A 20,969-nucleotide genomic window follows, 5' to 3' on the forward strand; every position below is an offset into this window, starting at 1 on the left:
TTTGGCACTTTTGAGCTGGGCTTCCTCACCTTCCTCTATGCCTATTATTCTTAGGTTTGGCCTTTTCACGGTGTTCCACATTTCCTGGATGCTTTGTGTTAAGGATTTGTTGGATTTATGATTTTCTTTGGTCGATGAATCTATTTCTTCTAGTTTATCTTCTGCGCCTGAGATTCTCTCTTCCATCTCTTGAATTCTGTTGGTTATGCTTGCGTCTGTAGTTCCCGATTTTTTTGTTCAGTTTTTCTATTTCCAGCATTCCTTCGGTTTGTGTTGCCTTTATTTTCTCTATTTCAGTTTTCAAGTCTTGAACTGTTTCCTTCACCTGCTTAATTGTTTTTTCTTGGCTTTCTGTACTTTCTTCCACTTTTTTGTTTTTTCTTCCATTTCTTTAAGGGATTTTCTTTGAGGGCCTCTATCATTTTTATGACAGTAATTTTTTAGTCGTTCCCTTCTGCTTCCTCTTCTTTGTTGTGTTCCGTTCTAATTGGGGTAGATTCCCTAGATTCTGGTGGTGTCATGCTTGTCTTTCTGTTGTTAGGTGTTTTCTTGTATTGCCGTCTTCCCATAGCTTCTTCCGGTAGGTGTTGGTGGGGTCTCCCCCTCTCTCTATGGTACTTCCCCGGTGGGCTTATGTGGGTCAGAGGTTCAATATCTATAGCTCTGGGTGGTCCAAGCTCTATAGGAGGTCTCTCTGCAGACAGAGACCCAGGGATGGGGTCAGGAATGAGGATCCAGTAGAAGATGCCTGTAGAAACTCAGAGTAGTCCGGCAGAGATAGGTGGGTCTCTGGGAGGGGTCCGGGACTCCAGCCAGAGGCCTGGAGGTGGGGGTCAGAGGCCAAGCAGGTGGGAATTTCTGGTGGTCCCACATGGATAGGCAGATCACCTGTGTCCAGATTCGCTCCAAGGAGTCCCCTGAAGTAGTGTGGACTCTAGCCAATGGCTCTAGCCAATGGCTAGCAGAAGAGGACAATGGCTGGGATGATACTTGGGATATTTCTTCACAGATAGTCGAATCTCACTGGGAACTGGCACTCTCCAGCTGAGTCCTCTTTCTTTAGCAGAGGCCTTGCTTTGGGGGGTCAAGGATCTTGCTGGGGGAGGGAACTCCAGAGTGGACGGATAGGAGGACAGATAGGTGGATAGGAGGGGCCCGGGACTCCAGCAGAGGACTGGAGGTGGGGGTCAGAGACCAAGCAGGTGGAAATTACAGGTGGTCCCGCATGGATAGGCAGTTCTCCTTTGTTCAGAGTTGCTCCGAGAAGTACCCGAAGTTGGGTGGACTGTTGGCTCCACCCTCTGTCCCAGTGCTCAACCAGAACGGGCGGGATAGTGGGCAGGGTAAGGCACAGGGTAGGGGGTGCAGGCTTGTGGTGGGGATGGGTGGGCGTGTATCAGAGCTCCAAGGGTGCTCTTGATGGGGACAGGACACAGGAGCAGCAGGATCAGGGGCCAACCCAGGGAGTTGGTGGGGGGGAGCAAAATCAGGTATTTTCAAAAGAAAGACATTTAACTTAAAACTGCTGTGGCTAGGGAGCCTGAGAGAGAAATAAAACCCTATCAGAAGATTGCTACCACAGATTTGAAGAGGAACAAAGCTCTACAGCTGAAGAAAATACTTACTACTTTATTAAATACATTTTATTTATTTATTGACAATTTCATTTTGTATACAATGTATTATAACTATACTAACCCTCAATTCCTCCTTCCCAGTCTCCCCCCACCCCCAATTCCTTTCCACAGGTCCATTTCCCATTTTCAAGTCTTTTCCTTTTTTTTTTTTTTTTTTTTTTTTTTGTTTTTGTTTTTGTTTTTGTAACCCATTAAGACAAAAATTAGTGCTGCTTGATGGGAAGTTTGATGGATCTTGTTGGCTTTATCTTCTGCAGACCTTGTGTTGGTAACTATAGTTGCAGTGAGCTCATGAATGCCAATGGCATGTTGTATTCAGAAGATAGCATTTCACAGCATTCTTCCCAATCCTCTGGCTCTTACGTTCTTTCCACCTCGTCTCTTCTGCTATGTTCCTTGAGCCTTGGGTAGTGTAGGAGGTTGTTATAGATGTCCCATTTAGGACTAAGCACACAACAGTAACTTATTGTCAGCACTCAGACCAGTTATGAGTCTGTGCATTAACTATTGCCCACTGCAGAGGAAAACATCTCTGGTCATAGTTGAGAGTGTCACTAATCCATGAGTATACACATAAATATTTAGGAGGCAGTTTGACAACATGTCCATTTAGCAAAACAACAGTAATAGGTTCCTCAGTATGGCCTTTGACCTCCTGAGCCAGGGGACTTGTGGCCAAGCTTACAGTGCCAGGTATGATGAATTTGTTCCTGTGAAGAAAATACTTTTAAACTCCTGCATCCCAAGAATTAGGTTTCTCATTTTAATACCCACAAGGAGAAGAACTTCTATCTTATATACTTTTACACACACATACACACACACTTACACACTCCTACACACCTACATATCCTAAAGAAAAACTTGCCAGTGAAACCATTTCTCTATAATGAACATATTAAATCTATTGTTGTTGAAGTAATTAAAGGGTAAAAAAATCTTAAAATTTAAAATTACAATAAATCAACAAAGATTAGACAACAATTACACATAAACTTCATGCCTGTGATTTTAACAGAATCAGTATTCTAGGGACTCTGAAAATATCTGAAATTATTTATATCAGTATATCTGAAAAATCCCTACGACCTTTCTGGTTTTAATATTAAAACAAACAATAACAGCAAAACAACATATGTTTTAGATCCATTGATTTTGAATCTGGTATTTTTGTCCAGCTCTATTTAAGTTTGCATGAGAAAATCAAGTTAGTTAGAAAATCTAATTAGTAGTACTAGTGAAGTTCATTCTGGGATGGGACAGAAGCTCAGTGATAAAGAGAGCATCCAGCCTGGTGAGAACCCATTGTCCTTTAAGGCAGGACCTCCCACACTCACACCCTATGATATAATAGGATCAGCAGTTTGGAAGAAGCAAAGTGGGAGGGAGTGGCTATTTAGTCTTCTAGTTACTGTATTAGGAAGAACAGGTAATTCCAGTGATAAAGTATAGAAAATTCAAAACTTTCTATCCTACATTTATTTTCTACTCATTATAAAGAGTAAGATTCATAGACTGAGAGGAAACCAAACTTCTCTTTAAGTATTTGATTGCAGGAGGCAGACAGGAAAGCTGTAAAATGACATACTGTTCCACAGTTAAGCTTTAGGTGGGAAAAGGAAGCACCAAAGTGAGTAGTGATGGCTAAAAGAGGAGGAAGCTGGCTGAGTAAGACTGCTGGCTGGCTGCACAAAAGTGGAGAATCTTGAGGCTAATGAGGCTTTCGTAAGGGGTGTCAGAATTGAGTTCCTTCTGGGAAACTAGCAAACTTGGGTTCTGAAGTTCTATGTCCTCTGGACCAGATAAAGTTGTCTTTTCTGCATAGAATGTGAAGACTGTGTCTGAGACCCCAGCAGTGCCACCGGTGTCAGAAGATGAAGATGATGATGATGATGCCACCCCACCTCCAGTGATTGCTCCACGCCCAGAACACACAAAATCTGTGAGTCTTGTATATGATTCATTCAAATAAGGGGTGGCAGAGAGTGGGGAGATGGTGGTACTAAGGCTAGGTGTACAATATAGGGATCTATAAATTTTAGAGCTGCTACAGTCATTGAACTACTTTTTTTTCCCCTCTCATGTTTTGAGATTGGGGTCTCACTACATAGTCCAGGCTGGCCTTGATTCATAGTGTTCTTCTTACCTCACTCACCCAATACTAAGATTACAGGCATGTGCTACTGTGCCGAACTGGATTGCCTGTTTTGAAGGTATTTTCTACATGATTAGAAAGAAGGAGTGTATTTGTTAATTCAGCCATTCCTGAAGTTCCCTAGGTAATTGATGTTTATACCAATCTAAACTTGGTTTACTTATCTTATTTCTTATAGATATGATAGGAAGATATATAGAATTGACACACTTATAGAATTACATAAATTATTCCAATCTCCTAGGAAGCAGCAAGTTATCTGCTAAATATCTTTTTCTTTTGTGTTAAGTATGCAGTGTTCAGCCTCTCTAGCATCTTTGATGATGCTAAAAGACCCAAGAGAGTTTATAAATACATTAGTGCCACTAATATGCTGGACATTAGGAGTGCATTTTGATGCTGGATGTTGGTAGTGATTTCTCTTTTTAACTTCCTTTGAGGTTCCTGTATTTTAGAATAGCCACAGTCTCTCTTGCACTTTGCAGGGTCTGTACCTTTTATTTGATTTAGCATCATTGAGCAGTGATCTCCCATCAGATGATACTCTGAAACACTCTATTAATGTTTGTTTTGGCTTTTTATTATGAGGAGAACTCCATAATGAAAGAACCATCTAGGACTTAAGTTCTGTGTTGATTGAATGACTAATGGAAGATGCTGTGGAGGAAATTCAATTAGATGACCTATTAGCCTAAGAACTTACAAATAGAATCTGTTGGATTTCCCTGTCTGTAGGTCACAAATTTACCTTAAGGAACATAGCTTTCAGTGAGCTGTCAATATTTTCCATTGGTGCGTTGTTTGTGGTTTGCAGGCATATTTATTTAAAAGAGTTTTCTCTCTAAACCTTTAACTCCTCTAAAATAGAGGAAATCTATCTATCATTTATCGTTCAATGTGTTATCTTTTTAGTATCTAATAAAGTTTTTGGCACAGGGATCATAGAGAAGTCAGTAAATATTGAATATAAGAATAGATTGGTAAATTTGCTTTTCTTAGCATTCTTTGAAAAACATATCGCTAATTCCTAGTTTATAGAAGAAGCAGGTGAGCTATAGAGAGGTCTAGCCACAGCCACTTAGTAAGCAAAAGCCAGGGTTTGAAAGCAGATAACTAAATCCAAGTTCAGATTGTATTCCACAGTAACACAAATATAACATTTTTGTGTGTATAGACCTACACTGGGAGCCAGTTAAGGATAATGTTATAGAGAGAGTAGGATAGCTTTCCTCAAGGAACCATAGATAGAGAATAAATACCTGGAATGTAATTGTTCTCCAGGAACAAGAATAAAAATTGAGAAATTATTTTACTAGAATAGTCAGAAAACCAGTCTAGTTGAAAGACCTGTTCTATGTATTGCTTTGTTATTTGATTTTCTATAAACACATTCTGAATGCTTGCTTTTTACTAGGTAAGTGATTAGTTAGAGGACTCAAGGAGGAATAAAGTATATTCTATATCTTGATAGACCCTATAGATAGTCAAAAAATAATTATGACTTCCTTAGTGATAAAAATGTGTGATAAATACTGAAAACATCTTCTAGAAAAGGAAGTATAATGTGGGGATACTTTCTTCTTAATCTTAGTAGTGTGTAGTGGCTCCTTTCTTGATAACATTTCTCTTTTGCCTTTGTAGCAATTACTTTCTTACTTCCTTCCTCAGAATGAGTAGGCCAGTGAGCTAGGCTTACCATAGATTCTCAGCAAATATTTGTTAAATGAACAAGTGAATAGAAAATGCAATGGGCTGTGCATGGCTCTGGTCATTCATACATGTTGATTTATTTTTAAATAAGGTAGGTATTACTACCATTTTATAGACAAGGAAACCGAAGCACAGAGAAGTGAAGTAACCTGATTGATAGTAATGAGAGCTGAGATTTAAACCCAGGCCATCAAGTCCCCAAGTTTGTTTTAAATTACTATACCCTTGAAGCATAAGAGTAATTAGTTCTTGGTAAGAGCTCAACAGCTCAAGAAGGAATAATTCCATAGAAAATAAGTGTTGGGAAGTGTTCAGGGGTTGATTATGAGATCATTTCATCTTGAAAAAACAGAGTATCATGAGTGAGGGAGGTTTACATCAAATGATAGAATCTCCTCCAATTTTTTTTACTGAGTTGTCTAGCCCTTTTCGGGTGATTTTGATGCTAAGGCCATCACTAACCCTTCTTGTATTGTGAGAGCAAGGAAGGTCATTTTACTCAGGGCAAATGGGCTGGGGCTCAAAGGAAGGATAATACAGATTTGACATATAAGAGAAAGAATGAGTTGGGAAGGGGAGGTTCCTGAGGATATTCTAACTATAATATCTACAAGAGATTCTACTATACTAACAAAAAGTTGGCTTTGCCAAAATTTCCCACTGATAATGCAGGTATATACACGATCTGTGATTGAACCACTTCCTGTTACTCCAACTCGGGATGTGGCTACATCCCCCATTTCACCTACTGAGAATAACACTGCTCCACCAGATGCTTTGACCCGGAATACTGAAAAGCAGAAGAAGAAGCCTAAAATGTCTGATGAGGAGATCTTGGAGAAATTACGTAAGCACTTGATAGCTTTTTTTAAACCTTCCTTTGGTCTGTGACTGGTCAGTCATTGACGTGGAATGCTACTGTAAAGACCTGGATCCTAGGTTTAGGCCACGTGCGTGGTTGGCTGTACATAGTACCAGGACTATGGCTGTACTGCTCATCATCTAAACTTCGACCCCTTCTGTGTTTCACCAGCTCTCGGAGAGAATGTGGACAGCTCACTTTTAGGGTTATAGATAGGACAAATAGCTGTCTGTTATTTAGTGAATAGTCTAGAATATTTCATGGAGAAAGATTGAGATATGGATTATACCTGGTGAAAAGAGTGCTCTTGCTGATACTTGCTATTGACTCAGGAGAAGACAGCTCTGCCATTGTAGGTGTAGAGAAAGAAGACAAGAGAAATCAATGTTTTATGGGCTTGCACTGTGTAACAAGTAATAAGAAAGAAAGATATGTTTAAAAACTTTATTATAGTAACTCTGTGAAGATACTGATGATAAACTTCATTTCTGTAGTTAAAGTTTTTAAGACCCAAAGATTCTAAATACCCTGCTCCAGATCATAGAGTTGCAAAGTGGTACAGCTGAGGTTAGATCAAGCTGTGATTTTGTAAATAGAATATATTGGCTTGTGCAATCAGGCATAGGCTGATTTTTAAAATTTTTTGTTTGCTTATTTATTTATTGGCTTGAGCAAATCATTGAAAAGATTTGACATGACTGGTTTGATCAGCTTGTATGTCACATTGCTTTCTAAAGCTGAGGTTTCTGGTTCTTTAGTTTTAGCAGCTTCCTATTTCTTCCTAATAATTCTTGTTTAACCTTTTTTATTTGTTTGTACTTTGCTAGGACTCACCTATGATGAAGTAAAAGCCACTCTCTGGCATCTGTTTAATCATATGTACTCTTGTTCCCTAAACCAGAATATCCCCTCATGGTAATACAATGTGTTATAGAAAGCATAATGGCCTGGATAATTTTCTGCTGTTTTTTGAGCCCCCTTCCCCCATCACACCTTTGAAATGATGATACTTAAACCTGATTTGTTTTAAATTAAAGGACATAATATTATATGTGAGAAGTATGATCCTAGTGATTGAGATGTCAATGGAAAATCTAAACTCTTAGCTCCAGCACCAATTTTCTATGTGACTTTGAGGAACCCTCTTCCTGCTGTGGGCTGCAGTTCCCTGCCTCAGGAATACTGCTGTGAGACCCATGGGCTCTCTCATGCTTCTGTGTTTTTGATTAAACTATCCCCTGCTTTAGAACTCTCTTGTCTTTATTACACTAGCTAAGTTGTGCTTATAATAAAAATCAAGCCAGATAGCACCTTTCTGAAGCCATTCCTGTCTGTTTCCATGCCTCTTTCTGTTTCCTATCCTTTCCACATTCATTACATTGATGCTTGTTGAGAGTAATGACTGTCTTAAGTGTACCTCATCTTCCTCTTTATTTCTAACACTCAGCATATAGTTTGGTATGTAACAAATGAGTAAATGTCTAATGAATTAAGTTTAGAATTGTAATAAGTTACTATGAATAAATACAATCAAGGATATAAAACTTTTGATTGTGGCCAGGCGGTGGTGGCACCTGCCTTTAATCCCAGCACTTAGGAGAAAGAGACAAACATATCTTTGTGAGTTCAAGGCCAGCTTGGTCTACAAAGGGAGTTCTAGGACAGCCAGACTGTTACACAGAGAAACCCTGTCTTGGAAAAAAAAAAAAAAAAAGGCGGGTAGGGGATGGGGTGGGGTGTGGGGGAACATAAATAAAACTTTTGGTTGGGATTTATTGGAGTAAAGTTAATGGCCTGGTTAGAATGCTTTTGGGGAACTGGACACAGTTCTTTAAAACTTGTCAACTTTGGAGTTTAAGAGAATCATGGGATCTCTTATGTATCTTGATCTGGAACAAAATGATTCATGTTTCCTTTTCTTTCAAAGGTAGCATAGTGAGTGTGGGCGATCCTAAGAAGAAGTATACACGGTTTGAGAAGATTGGACAAGGGTTAGTAGGGGCATTCTGTTTCCTTGGAGAAATGACTTAAAATTGTATGTATGGGTATATATGAATTTATTTGTTTTTCTTTCTTTACTTTGCCTCACCTGTTATATTAGAATGACTTCCAAATTTTGTGGGGTTATACTTTATATGAGAGATGTGCTGTTATCTGGCCATACCCCAGCAGCAAGAGTAAACAAGTCACCTATTTTCTTAGCATAAAAACAGCTTCAAAAACTATAACTGATTTTCCATGCTAACCCTGTTTGCCCTGGAACTGAGACCTATTGTCACTAATATAAAATTTATGTCTCAGATGTACAGACTTTCAAATAATGGGATGGGACCTATTTTTCTAAACGGATGACAGAATTCATGGCTGTTTCATCTCTACAAACCACATGATGCCCTCTCAGTATATTGAACTCAGCAAATTCTTTATTTATTTATTTATTTATTTATTTATTTATTTTGGTTTTTTGAGACAGGGTTTCTCTGTGGCTTTGGAGGATGTCTTAGAACTAGCTCTTGTAGACTAGGCTGATCTCAAACTCACAGAGATCCACCTGCTTCTGCCTCCCAAGTGATGGGGCTAAAGGCATGTGCCACCACTGCCTGGTAAACTCAGCAAATCTTAACTGAGTTTTGTATGTTGAGGAGTGTGAATATGGCTATGAATTAGGCACAATCTCTTCCTTCAAGGATCTCAAGTCAGTTGGAGATATAAAGGCACAAAAGAGTTATAATATAGAAGTTACCTTTCATCTGGGAAGAGGTCAAGTAAAACAAAAAGGAGGGAATGTTGGGGCTGGAGAGATGGCTCAGTGATTAAGAGCACTGGCTGCGCTTCCAGAGGACATGGGTTCAATTCCCAGCAACCACATTGACAGCTCCAGTTCCCAGAGGACCCAACACCCATGGCAGGGGGCTCTTTGAAAGAGGAAATGCTGCAAAGATCTTTTTGGTGAACATAGGTTATGTGCATATGTAAAAATCAAATTGTATACTTATAACTTAATGCAGAAAAATTTAGGCAAATTGCACCCTCTATATGAAAAAAAAAACCATGATATTTAAAAGAAACTGAAAAGTTTAAGTTTGGTTCATAGTAGGCTCTCAATGGAACAAAAACGTTGTTACTAATTAATTGAATTTTTTGTTTGTTTTCATTTTCTTAGGCTAACAGGAATTTCTGAAAATATGTTAGGGAATTGTAAAATATGGGTAAGGGGTGATATTTTGCATATCATTTTGTAGTTTATACCTGTTATTTACATTGAGTTTTAGTTTTGGCTTAGCAGATGTCACTTTTCCTGATTAAAGTGGCTTTCTCATTAGATATAATGCTTTGTGAGTCCAAACTGGTAGAAGATAGATTACACATTGAGAAGAAATTATTTTGCTTACCTCAATCATATATATGACATTTTTGTTTTTAGGTAATTAAATTGAGTTATTAAGAACGTAGTAAAAAGGATACATAGGCAAATTTCAGCTAGTTAGATTCCTTTTCTGGGTTTGAACTTTATAAATTTGGAGGATTATAGATTAAGGGCATTTCTCCTCTGAAACATGCCTTTTAAAAACATAGATGTACAACATCCATAGATGTTCTCTGCTTTATTTCATAGATGTCCTCTGATTTATATCACAGGTCTGTTAATTTCACAGGTCTGTTAATGTTGTATTCCATAATTTTAAAAATTGCCACACCAGTTTGATGTACTGGTTTAGTACTGTTAGAATTTAGACTTGCTTCATTTTTTAAGACCTGAAGACTGTTACACTGTCTGATCTTTTATCTCTGATAGGAATAATGACGTATTACCTAGTCTACTCATGTAGCTTTCTAAAACTTTGTAAACGTGGAAGACGTGGTCCCAAATGTTTAGTCTCTGAGACTTGAATATGTTTGCCCTTTAAGGATGAGATATATATATATATATATATGTATGTATGTATGTATGTATGTATATGTATATGTATATGTATATGTATATGGTAGCTAGAGATACTCACTGGTTAGAGTATTTTTTGTTCTTACAGAAGACCTGGATTTGGTTCCTATCACCTACATGGTAGCTTATATGTTCATAATTCCAGTTGCATGGAATCTCATTTCTACCACTGACTTACCCAGGCACACACATGGTGAACATACGTACGTGTAGGCAAAATACTTATACAATTAAAATCTGAAAATCATTTTTAAAAAAGAATGGTGTAAATTGACAGGAACACAGAGGGCTAGGGAAGATAGACACACATTCTATAACTAAAGATCTTTAGGCAAGAATGGTTAGGCACTGAAGAAATAGCTACCAGTGAACATATCCAGTCATTTGATAGCCAATATTTTATAATTATACTTTACATGCATGTAGCTAGGCTGTCAAGGAGTGGTAGTTAGGGAACTGGTGACCATAGTTTCTAGCTGGAGATATACGTCCAGCTGTCTTTTCCTCTTGAATTAACCTGATTTTTGTGGGAAGTATAATTTCAGGATTTGCTGGGAACATCTTATATAAGACCAGAATTAAAAATGTCTACAAATTGCACCATAAATACATGACATATGGTGTGTATAGCTACAAATATGTGTTGCAAATTACGTAGACATACACAAGATTTGTGATTTTAGGCATTGTGTAGCATTATTTCCAGCATCTCTTTCACTTGCCCCATCTCTTTGTTTGACTGTATATAAATGCCTAAATGTTCATGTCTTCCGTGGAGTTGTTCTTACTTTGAGAGTGAGGTAGAAATAACCTCAGATTTTCTAGAAGTACATATATTTGGAAAAGTATGTACAGTATCATATTTTTGAAAAAAAATTAAAATTCATTTCATTTAAACCATAAAAAATGAAACCCTTTTGGTTAGTTGTGATTTGAAAAGTGTGATTTTAAAGTATCAGGTATCCTATAATAAGGTGGGTAAGGATATTTCAGGATTATTTTGGGCACTTCACTGTGAGTTGACCAAATTTTCATAGTTTTTTTAAAAATTAGTTATACTTTTTAGGGATTAACTGTAGAATATAGTCTTAAAAGTGGAGAATAATTCCTTGCAACCCTCTGCTACCACTTCTTTTTAGGATCTTGCCCATCCTCCTCCCTTGGCTTACTGAGTTACAATATTATAGGCAGGGGCCACCAAAATAGGCTCTAGTTCTATTTTTTTTTTTTATTTTTTAGTTGTAAATTTTAATTAAAAATCACACACATAAATATATTGCTCAATGAATTTTCAAAAAGTAAATACACAAATGTAAGCTACATCCAGGTCAATAAAGAGAACATTACTGATACTCTAAAAGTCCATATTTTAGTAAATATATAAGCCATTTCTCCTGCCTCATTCTAGAATTCTCCTTGGTCTCCCTTTCCTATCCCCTCACTCCCAGTTGAAAGTACAAGAAATGAAAGCAAATTCTCAAAGGTAGCAGAAAGAGGGGGCCAAGCAGGTATAATAAATGAATGTCTTTGAATACTTCTGAATTTTATGGACTTGGTCTAGTGCCTCACATGAACTAACTCTTACATATGTGTATAAGTAAAGTTCAGAATCATAAGCTGCTTGAGATCAGACAGAGTATCAGTTCTAGATTGGTTCTGCCCTTCATTCTTTACTACCACACACTGCCTTTCAAATGTGACAGTGGGAGGGTTGCAGAGGGAGGATTTATCTTTGCTGCTCTTGTTAACATATTTCCAGGTTGTGTGTAAAACTGCATAGACAAATACTATATCACTTAACACCTGTCTCCCTCTTATCTTTTTTCAGTGCTTCAGGCACGGTGTATACTGCAATGGACGTAGCCACAGGACAGGAGGTAAATATTCATCACCAACTGTTGCACTTTTATTTCTACAGTATTTGTTTTTAATTTAATTTGGAGTTAATTTTATGCACTCCCTTCTTCCCTCCCTCCCTCCCTCTCTTCCTCTCTCCCTCTTTCTTTCTTTCTTTCTTTCTTTCTTTCTTTCTTTCTTTCTTTCTTTCTTTCTTTCTTTCTTTCTGGCTCAGTGACATTTCTAGTTTCTTTCTGTACCAGGCTAGGCTCAAGTAGGAAACTCATATGAGACTTAAAACTTTTACAAAAGCTACCAAAGATAGAGAGCAGGTCAGAGGAGGAAGAATGGGCCATGTACGCCAGGATAATTCCAGGTGAGAGATGATGTTGTAGAAGTAAGTAGATTTGAGAAATAGTAGTTAACTTGATAGAACTTAGCAATACTGTTCAAGGAGAAAGAGTAAAGTCAGAGGTATAAGTATAAAGAAGGTGGATGCTACCTGAGAGATCTTACTGATCTGCCTAGCCATAGGAGATTTAAACCCATGGCTGTCAGCTTCTAATCTAGTAGCTTCCAGCTCTATGCTTCAGATCCCACTGGACATTGGAATCCTTGATTATTTGAAGGTATCTTTTTGTCCTTATTTTATTAAGCCATGAGAATGCTGACCTTATTGATAAAGCCCACTGACCCAAGATCAGCAAAAGGAATCCATGAAGGGAATATCAAGTAATTAAAGGCTCCTTGTAGTCTACCCTTGGTTGGCTACAAAACAGGAATGCTGACAGGTCGTTGTAGTTAGTAGCTACCTTGGAGAAATTCTTAGTAAATTGTTGGAACTCAGAAACTGAAAGAGGAACCACTTCTTTGAATGAAAATAAAGTTTGTTTCTCTGAGAGAGGCTGCTTGAATCTATTTGTATATTTTTGATTATCAAAATCTGGTATCCTAGAGGGATAGCACATATTTTATTGGGTTCTTATCAACTTTTTACAAGTATAAAAGCCAAATACTAATAGTATGTGAGAATAAGTCAGTTTTTAAAACCACCAGTATAGGAACTGGAGAGATGGCATAGTAATTAAAAACACTTGCTGTTTTTGCAAAAGACTCAAGTTCAGTTCCCAGCAACCTCAGTTGGGTGTCTTCCAACAGCCTATACCTCTATCTCTAGGGGATTCAGCACTCTCCTCTAGTCTCAGGAAGCACTACACTTAAAGTGCACAAACCCACATGTAAACATGAACATAATACACATAATTAAAAGTATCAAAAAAAATAAAACCATTATTATAGTTAAGAATTAATTGAAAATGTAAAGATGTGGATACTTGCCTGAAGTTATTTCTGTTACCTTGGGTAAATCATTTTACTCTTTTCTTCCCAAATGATCAGGGTCTGAGTTAGAATTAAATCCTGGGTATTTAGGGCTACAGAGTCATAACAGAGCCTCTTGCCATGTTTCTGGCCCTTTGGGCCTTGTAACCCTTGATGGGAGACAGAGGGTGATGATTGGTTCCTGGAGATGCCTGTGTGAGAAGCAGGCCACAGGAAAGAAACACTTGACTTTGCTGTGTGCTTGTCTTGTGGTCAAAAAACTATGAATGGAAACAAATCCATTAGATGGCTAATGCAGTGTGGTCAGGAAGGCCTCATTTCCTGCCCAAGGGAGTATAAATCTAGTGAGGCTAGAGTGATGCTCTTAGTCTTTGTGAATGATTATGGGCGTGTTATCCATCCTGAAGAGGGAAACTTTTGTCTGTCACATATAGATAGGTTAGCATTAGTGCAGGGAAATCTTCCCATTAGAGATCAGTCATTTTTCAAACTTGTTTTTAGAGGTAATGTGTATGATAGAAAGAACCTATTTAGAAGAGCTTTGATTATGATTGTAGGCGGTTTTCTTACATGTCTTAGCTCGGTGTCTGTACCTAAAAATGCAGTACATTACTGTGAAGGATTGTTAGATTTGCCTTAGATGAGGTAAGAATAGCGGGAAGCACAGTCATCATTCTTGCTGTTCTGTGCTGGGTACTTATCAGCTGTGTGACTACTATGCTTTTCATATTCATTGCTGGCCTCATTTATTGCTTAAATCTTTTACTTATATGTGAGTGACATGTCAAGTTTTAGTACTCAAAACATATTTTGAGTAGGTCAATCATGGTTATGTTATTATTTTCAATATATTTATAAAGAGATTTAGGTTTATAAAACTGGTGATTAGTCAAGTTCAGAAATTGTCATTCAGATATAAAGCTTAGATTTCTTAGGTTTAAGTCCAGTTGTTTCTGTTTTTTCTTTTATAGGAGTGGTATTACTGTCCTGGATGAACAGGCATTTACCCAGGGCTCTAGAGCCCATCAGTAGTGACTAAAAGTGACTCTCAGTGTCCTACCCTAGCTTCTGCTCGCCTTCTCCCATGCTGCCGCTTCTGATGACTACTGGGAGGTTCACAAACATTAGTTCATCCTCCAGGCTGCCCTCAGGAGCTCTAAAGGGACTCTTAAGGCCCCAGTCCTAGTTGTAAAAGCTTACTTAATATCTACAGTAGATTAATGTGTCATTTTTCAGCTATTAGGAAAAGACAATCCTCAACCATTATAGAAAGATGCAGTGAGACCTAAGGCCTGACCCACAATGAAACCCATTTCCAAACAATTCATTTAGGGTTAGAAATGGAAGTGTTCAAAATGCCTAATAAAATCATTAATTTTTTTTTAAAATTATACTTACCTGTGTGTAGGAGAGAAAGAATGTGAGTGGTGGGGGAGAATGCATGCACATGACCATGCTGATCATGTCCACCATGGCACATGTGAGGAAGTCAGAGGACACCTTGAGGGTGTTCTTCTGTCATGTAGGTTCCAGGAATCAAACTTAGGTTGCCGGGTTTGGCTGCAAGAACCTTCATCTGCTGACCTATCTTGATGACCCATAAGAATTATTTTTATTCTTAATAATTAACTGAGCTTCTTCAGAAGATTATATTGACTTGAGTCATTCATTTTTTAAAATTTTTACTTATTTTTATGTGTATAGGTGTTTACCCTGAAAGTATGTCCTTGTGTCTTTGTGTCCTTGTGTGTGCCCAAGGAGGTCAGAAGAAGGTATTGGGTCCTTTGAAATTGGAGCTAGGCAGTTCCTAGCTGCCATGTGGCTTCTGGGAAATGAATTGGGTCTTCAGTGCTTAAACCCTGAGCCAATACTCCAACCTGTGTTCTTCATTCCTATTGCAACTTCTGGAAAGAAGTTCTATTAGACATTCACATTCTTGTCCACTAAGTGAGAAAAAGAGAGACTGTCTCTAGGGAATAAATATTTAGCAAACAGTGTAACTGTATGGGATGTAGGGGTGTGTGTGTGTGTGTGTGTGTGTGTGTGTGTGTGTGTGTGTGTGTGTGTGTGTGTGTGTGTGTTTAAAACAAAGAACTTATCAACTTATTGCTTCTTTTTCTTTAAACAGCAGCTATATTTGTTGAGCCTTGTGCCCTGTGGTTGACATTGGGGTTTTGAGGCTTTTAGTAAAACTCTGAAATGTCTAGATACATTCATGCACACACATATATACCTGATTCTTCATACAAAGTAGCAGGAATTACATGATCTTACTGGGTTTTCCAAAAAGGGGGAAACACGCGCACGTGCAAGATTGAGAATCAAGTTTCCTTTGCCATGATACAAAGCTTTTAGATGTGTAAAAGTGATACAGTCTATTCCAGACAGAGGTGATATTGAACAAAGACAGGGAGAACATGGAACATGTAGCAGAGTACAGTAGGAAGTAACATTGAGAAACTTGACTGTTAAGCTGAGGAATATTTCTAGGCAAATAAGAACAATTTTGCTTTCAAATGGGAAGAGAGTCATCCAGTGTGTATAGGGTTGAAGGACTAATCTATATTAGGATAAATTAAAGTAGCTTGTATATGTGTGTGTGTGTACATGCCTCAGCACATGTGTGTAAGAGGAGAACTTGAAAGAGTTGTTCTTTCCATCTGCTAAATGGACCCCATTACCTGCTGACCTGTGTCACTGACCAAATGAAATAGCTTTTTAAGGTACTATTTCTGATTTTACTACTGAATTACCATGCATGCAAGACACATATCCTCTCTGAATCACAATTTCCTCATTTGTTGAAAAATTTATATACAAGATACCTCAGAGAAGTAAATGAGATAGCAAATTTGGCTAGGTGTGGTGGCACAGGTCTTTTGAGTCCAGCAGTTGGGAGAGTTTGAGGCCAGCCTGGTCTACATAGTGAGTTCTAGAAAGGAAAAAAGGAAAGAAAACAAATTTATGAACACTTTAGAAAAGTACCTAATACCTAGAAATCTAAAGTATACCTTATTATTTGGATTAAGTGGTATTTTAATTTATATAAACAAAGAGCCCATGAAGCCTCTTTTCACATTTAAGCTTTAGGAATCTTGTCCCCTTTATTAGTCTTTCTTAATTTGGTAATCTCTGATTTATCTATCCATGCCGTGTGTGTGTCTGTTTGTCTGTCTGTCTGTGTGTGTTTGTTGTGTGTTTGAGGGGGGTAATGTGGATGTAAGTATAGGTGCCTGCAGAGGTCAGCATAGGACAACAGACCCCCTGGAGCTCATATTTCAGGTGGTTGTGAGCTGCCCAATGTGTTTGGAGAACTTTGCAAGAGTAGTGAATGCTCTCCCACTAAGCCATCTCTCCAGCCCCATATTCAGAACTTATTATTACTTCATTTTTTAATTAACTTCTTTGAACCTTTTATTGATGTTTAATAAGAATTAGGAGAAACAAATAGGCCAAATAGATGTTTATTCAGGGAGAAATAACTTACAACATAGACAGATGAACACCAGCAGGTTCCTGGTCCCAAGGATGCCTCCAGATGTACTCCTATCCCTGTGCTGCAAGCAAGAGAGCTCCCCCAACACCCTCCTCAGACTTAGTTCCCCCAGGTAACATCTGGCCCTGTCTCCACCCCCAATGGGCATACCACAGGTACAGACAAGGTGAATATCTCACTACTTTCCCCCTTTAGTCTAAAGAAAAATTTGGACTAGATACAAAAACTATATACAAAACAGTGAATAACAAGTATGCTCTAAGAAAAGGAAAATAGAGAACATACAAACTTTAAGACCTAACTATCTAGTCCTAGGGTGAAATCGAAATGGGTTTACCATAGAGTTGTCCTACACTGGAAAGCTTAAGTCTAGTACCTAATAAATCTAACTAGGAAGAGAGAATAATAGTTGAATTTCATCTTCAACCTCATCAAAGATGTGAGAAGGAAAATAACAATACTAGGGAAGGCAGGAAGTGCGGATGGGCAACTTCCAAAAGGTACAGCAAGGACAGAAACAGCATGCTACCTGGACAGTCACCCAAGGTCTCACAGCAATGTTGGTACAGCCAGTTTTGCCTAAGGCCTAGAGTACCTGACAGACCACAACAAAAGCAGGGAGGTAAAAAGGCTGTCTTACCCTGACTTGGCAGGGTTCAGCAGTCTTCTGTTTGTCTTCTGCAAGCACATAGGCATAGGACCGCATGTCCAAATCAGTGGTTGAGGTAGGGGCAGTTCTTTGCCCAAGAGGCCATAGCTGAAGCAAGGATGGACTCCAGAAGGAGAAACAACAGTGTCCAACATTTTTCAGGAAGGTGCATGGTGCTGTCAGGAACAATACTAATATTAAAACATTTAACTGCTATATTCTGCAGGTCTATGAAGTGTTTGAAGATTAAGCATCTATGTCTGACTAAACTCATAGGTATAGGAAACATGGGTGAAGATAATCTATAATACTCAGGATCTAGTTATAACACTTCCCTGAGTAAAGCAGGGACAAATATCTAAGCAATATATATGTATGTATGTATGTATGTATGTATGTATGTATGTATGTATGTAAATCCTTCAAGAAGAGGTAGAGTAGAAATGTCTAGACCAGAGGTAGAACTATGAAGTGCAGCATGATAAAATATCCTAAATTGTATCAATATACAAAAATGTCTTGAACATAAGTAAAAGTATATATACATAGAATGTGGTAAGGATATTGTACAAAAAATCATAACGGGAGAGATTTTCACAATATGACAAAATATACAGTTTATATACAATTCTGGGAAGGGAATAAACTTAATTTTATATAGGATACCACATATAAGAATCTATAACAATGTAAGCTTTATAATACTAATATCTCACTATTACTAAAATAATTCACAAGAAGATAGACTAATCTACCCATATCCCATCTAAACCATACCTTTCCCAACCATACCATATCTCTGTCTAAGCATCACCTTCCATACTATCCCTAAATGCCAAGAGTGGGGAAAGGGGGCATTGTTATATTAAGATTACTTCCTGCTGAAATGGGACGATGATTGCTCCATGGGATCCTATAGGAAGAAAATTTTTAGCAACCAATTTTCTCGACAGGACTGGCTGTGACATATGTAGTTAGTCACTGTGCTTGACTGTGGTACTATCTGAGATTCTGGCCAGGGTGTAATAAGAAGGTACACCATTACAGCTAGCTAGTCATGAGTTGTCTTGAGCAAAACAGTCTCAAACCGGTTTTAGGGTGATGTTTGTAGTACAGATGCATCAGGTTGAGTCAAGTGGAAATGTTGAAGTGGGGCCCCATCTTCTTTCCCGAGAGTTCAAAGATTGATGTTAGGAATTATTATTATTCCTTGTGGAAAACTTAAACATCAATATCAAAGTAAAATTTTCAAGTTTTAAGGTATGCATATAGGAAAAGGCAACAATAAGCATTAAAATGTATATGAGAAAATTAGGATTTCAGAGAGAAAATTGCATATAAGCAAATGAGTTCCCAGATTTTGTTTTCTTCTGCCTTACAATTAGCTTCTTGATATAAGGCAGAAACTATGAATTTAATCTTAGCAACATGCTTGAATTTAGAGAAGGAAAGCCAAATCCAACTCCAAAGCCAGCATTGATAGCATTGGTTTACATGAATTGGGACTACAGGAATACTAGATAGTAAAGAGAAATAGATTTCTGTATAGAAATTAAATATTTTTACCATAAATCAGATTCCTCTTCATTAAGTGATTGTTTCTGGAGAGCTATCTTCTCTTCTGTAGGTACCTACATGTTTAGTGTCTCTTGGCTGTTTGAAGATGGTTGTTCTCTGTTTTCCTGTAAGGACAAGAAAAGAACACTTCCCCTACCTTTGAGAGGTCTCCGCACATCTCATGGGACCCAATTTGTTGGATGATTTGTCATTTCTCTTCATTAAGATGTTTCTCTTGTTCAACTTGGATCTTGATCAACTTAGATGTTATCCATAGCTTTTCTTCCCCTGTAGATACAAATGTGAAACCCCTACCCCAATGTAACACATATCCTGGTTTCCATACTGAGGTCAATACATCCTTGAAGTATACCGGCTGATTTAGTTCAGAAGTTTTTTTCTATTGTCCAGTGTCTTTCTGCAGCTGTTTTTCCTTTTTCATTAGCATTAAGAAAGTTTCATATTAATAAAGCATTATGTAATCTGTGTTTGGGTGTCTTGGTTCCTCCTGCCTCTTTATGGATCATTTCCTTTAAAGTACAATTGGATTTCTCAACTACTGCTTGTCCTGTAGTTGTGTGGTATACCAGTTAGGTGTTTTGTGTTATAATACTCAAAAAAAAAAAACTGTTTCAATTTGCTGGAAACATGTTGGAACATTGTCAGTTTTTATTTGTGTAGGTATGCCCATAATGGCCATTACCTCTAATAGGTGTGTGATAACAGAATCATCCTTTTCAGAGCTCAGAGCAGTGGCCCATTGAAACCCTGAAAATGTATCTATAGTGTGGTGCACATATTTTAATTTTCCAAATTCTGCAAAGTGAAACATATCCATTTGCCATATTTCATTTCTATTTATACCTTTAGGGTTACTGCCTTTTCATAAAGGAGTTTGGTTATAGAATGAGCAAGTAGGACATTCCCTTACAATTTCTGTAGCTTGTTGCCAAGTGATAGAAAAATCCTTTTTTAAATCTTTGCTGTTCACATGGTGTTTTTTATGAAACTCCAAGGCTTCTAGCACACTTCCTATTAATCAGCGATCAATTTCATCATTGCCTTGGGCTAGGGTACCTGCTGGCAGACCCATATGGGATCTGATGTGTGTGTGTGTGTGTGTGTGTGTGTGTGTGTGTGTGTGTGTATATATATATATATATGATGAGTCCTATTTCTGATAGTATCTTATAACTATAAACAATGAAGTTAATTCTGTATTGTCCGGAATAAATTCTGCAATCTCAATGTGTAAGACGACTCTCTCTGAGTATTGAGAGTCAGTAACTATATTGAGGGGTTCTGTAAAATCCATTAAGTACCATGAGAATGGCATACAATTCTGCCTTTTATACAGAATTGTAAGGGCTTTGAACTACTTTACTTATTTTTCCTGATTTATATCCTGCCTTACCAGATTTGTTTGCATCAGTGTAGAATGTAGGAACTCCAGAGATAGGTGTTTTTCTTACAATGCATGGAAGGATCCAAATCATTTTCTTTATGAATTTGATTCTTTCACTTTTGGGATAATTGTTGCTAATCATTCCCCCAAAATTACTGCATGCTCTCTGCCAATATTCATTAGTTGAAGGTACTGTAATTTCTTCTGGGTCCCTTCCTGTCAGTTGACGAAGTCTTAATTTACCTTTTACAATCAAGTCAGATCTTTTCTATATATGTTTTCAGTTTTTTAATTCTGTTTATGTGGTAGAAATATCCATTCTAATATGATGTCTTCCCTCTGCATCAAAAATCGTGAAGGATAGTCCTAGATGGTAAT

At 37.8% G+C, this 20,969-nt stretch overlaps 1 protein-coding gene across 3 annotated transcripts in view; it reads left to right on the plus strand.

The window, feature by feature from the left end:
* Pak1 (p21 (RAC1) activated kinase 1) overlaps positions 1-20,969 on the plus strand; it is a 90,164-nt gene that overhangs the window by 51,556 nt on the left and 17,639 nt on the right. For all 3 annotated transcript variants that reach the window (XM_051192281.1, XM_051192279.1, XM_051192280.1), the window contains exons 6-9: positions 3,463-3,579; positions 6,175-6,349; positions 8,292-8,355; positions 12,136-12,184. In XM_051192281.1, coding sequence (XP_051048238.1) covers positions 3,463-3,579; positions 6,175-6,349; positions 8,292-8,355; positions 12,136-12,184 — 405 coding nt within the window. The remainder of the gene's footprint in view (positions 1-3,462; positions 3,580-6,174; positions 6,350-8,291; positions 8,356-12,135; positions 12,185-20,969) is intronic.

This window comes from Phodopus roborovskii, unplaced genomic scaffold (assembly GCF_943737965.1).
Source record: "Phodopus roborovskii unplaced genomic scaffold, PHOROB, whole genome shotgun sequence".
Lineage (NCBI taxonomy): Eukaryota > Metazoa > Chordata > Mammalia > Rodentia > Cricetidae > Phodopus > Phodopus roborovskii.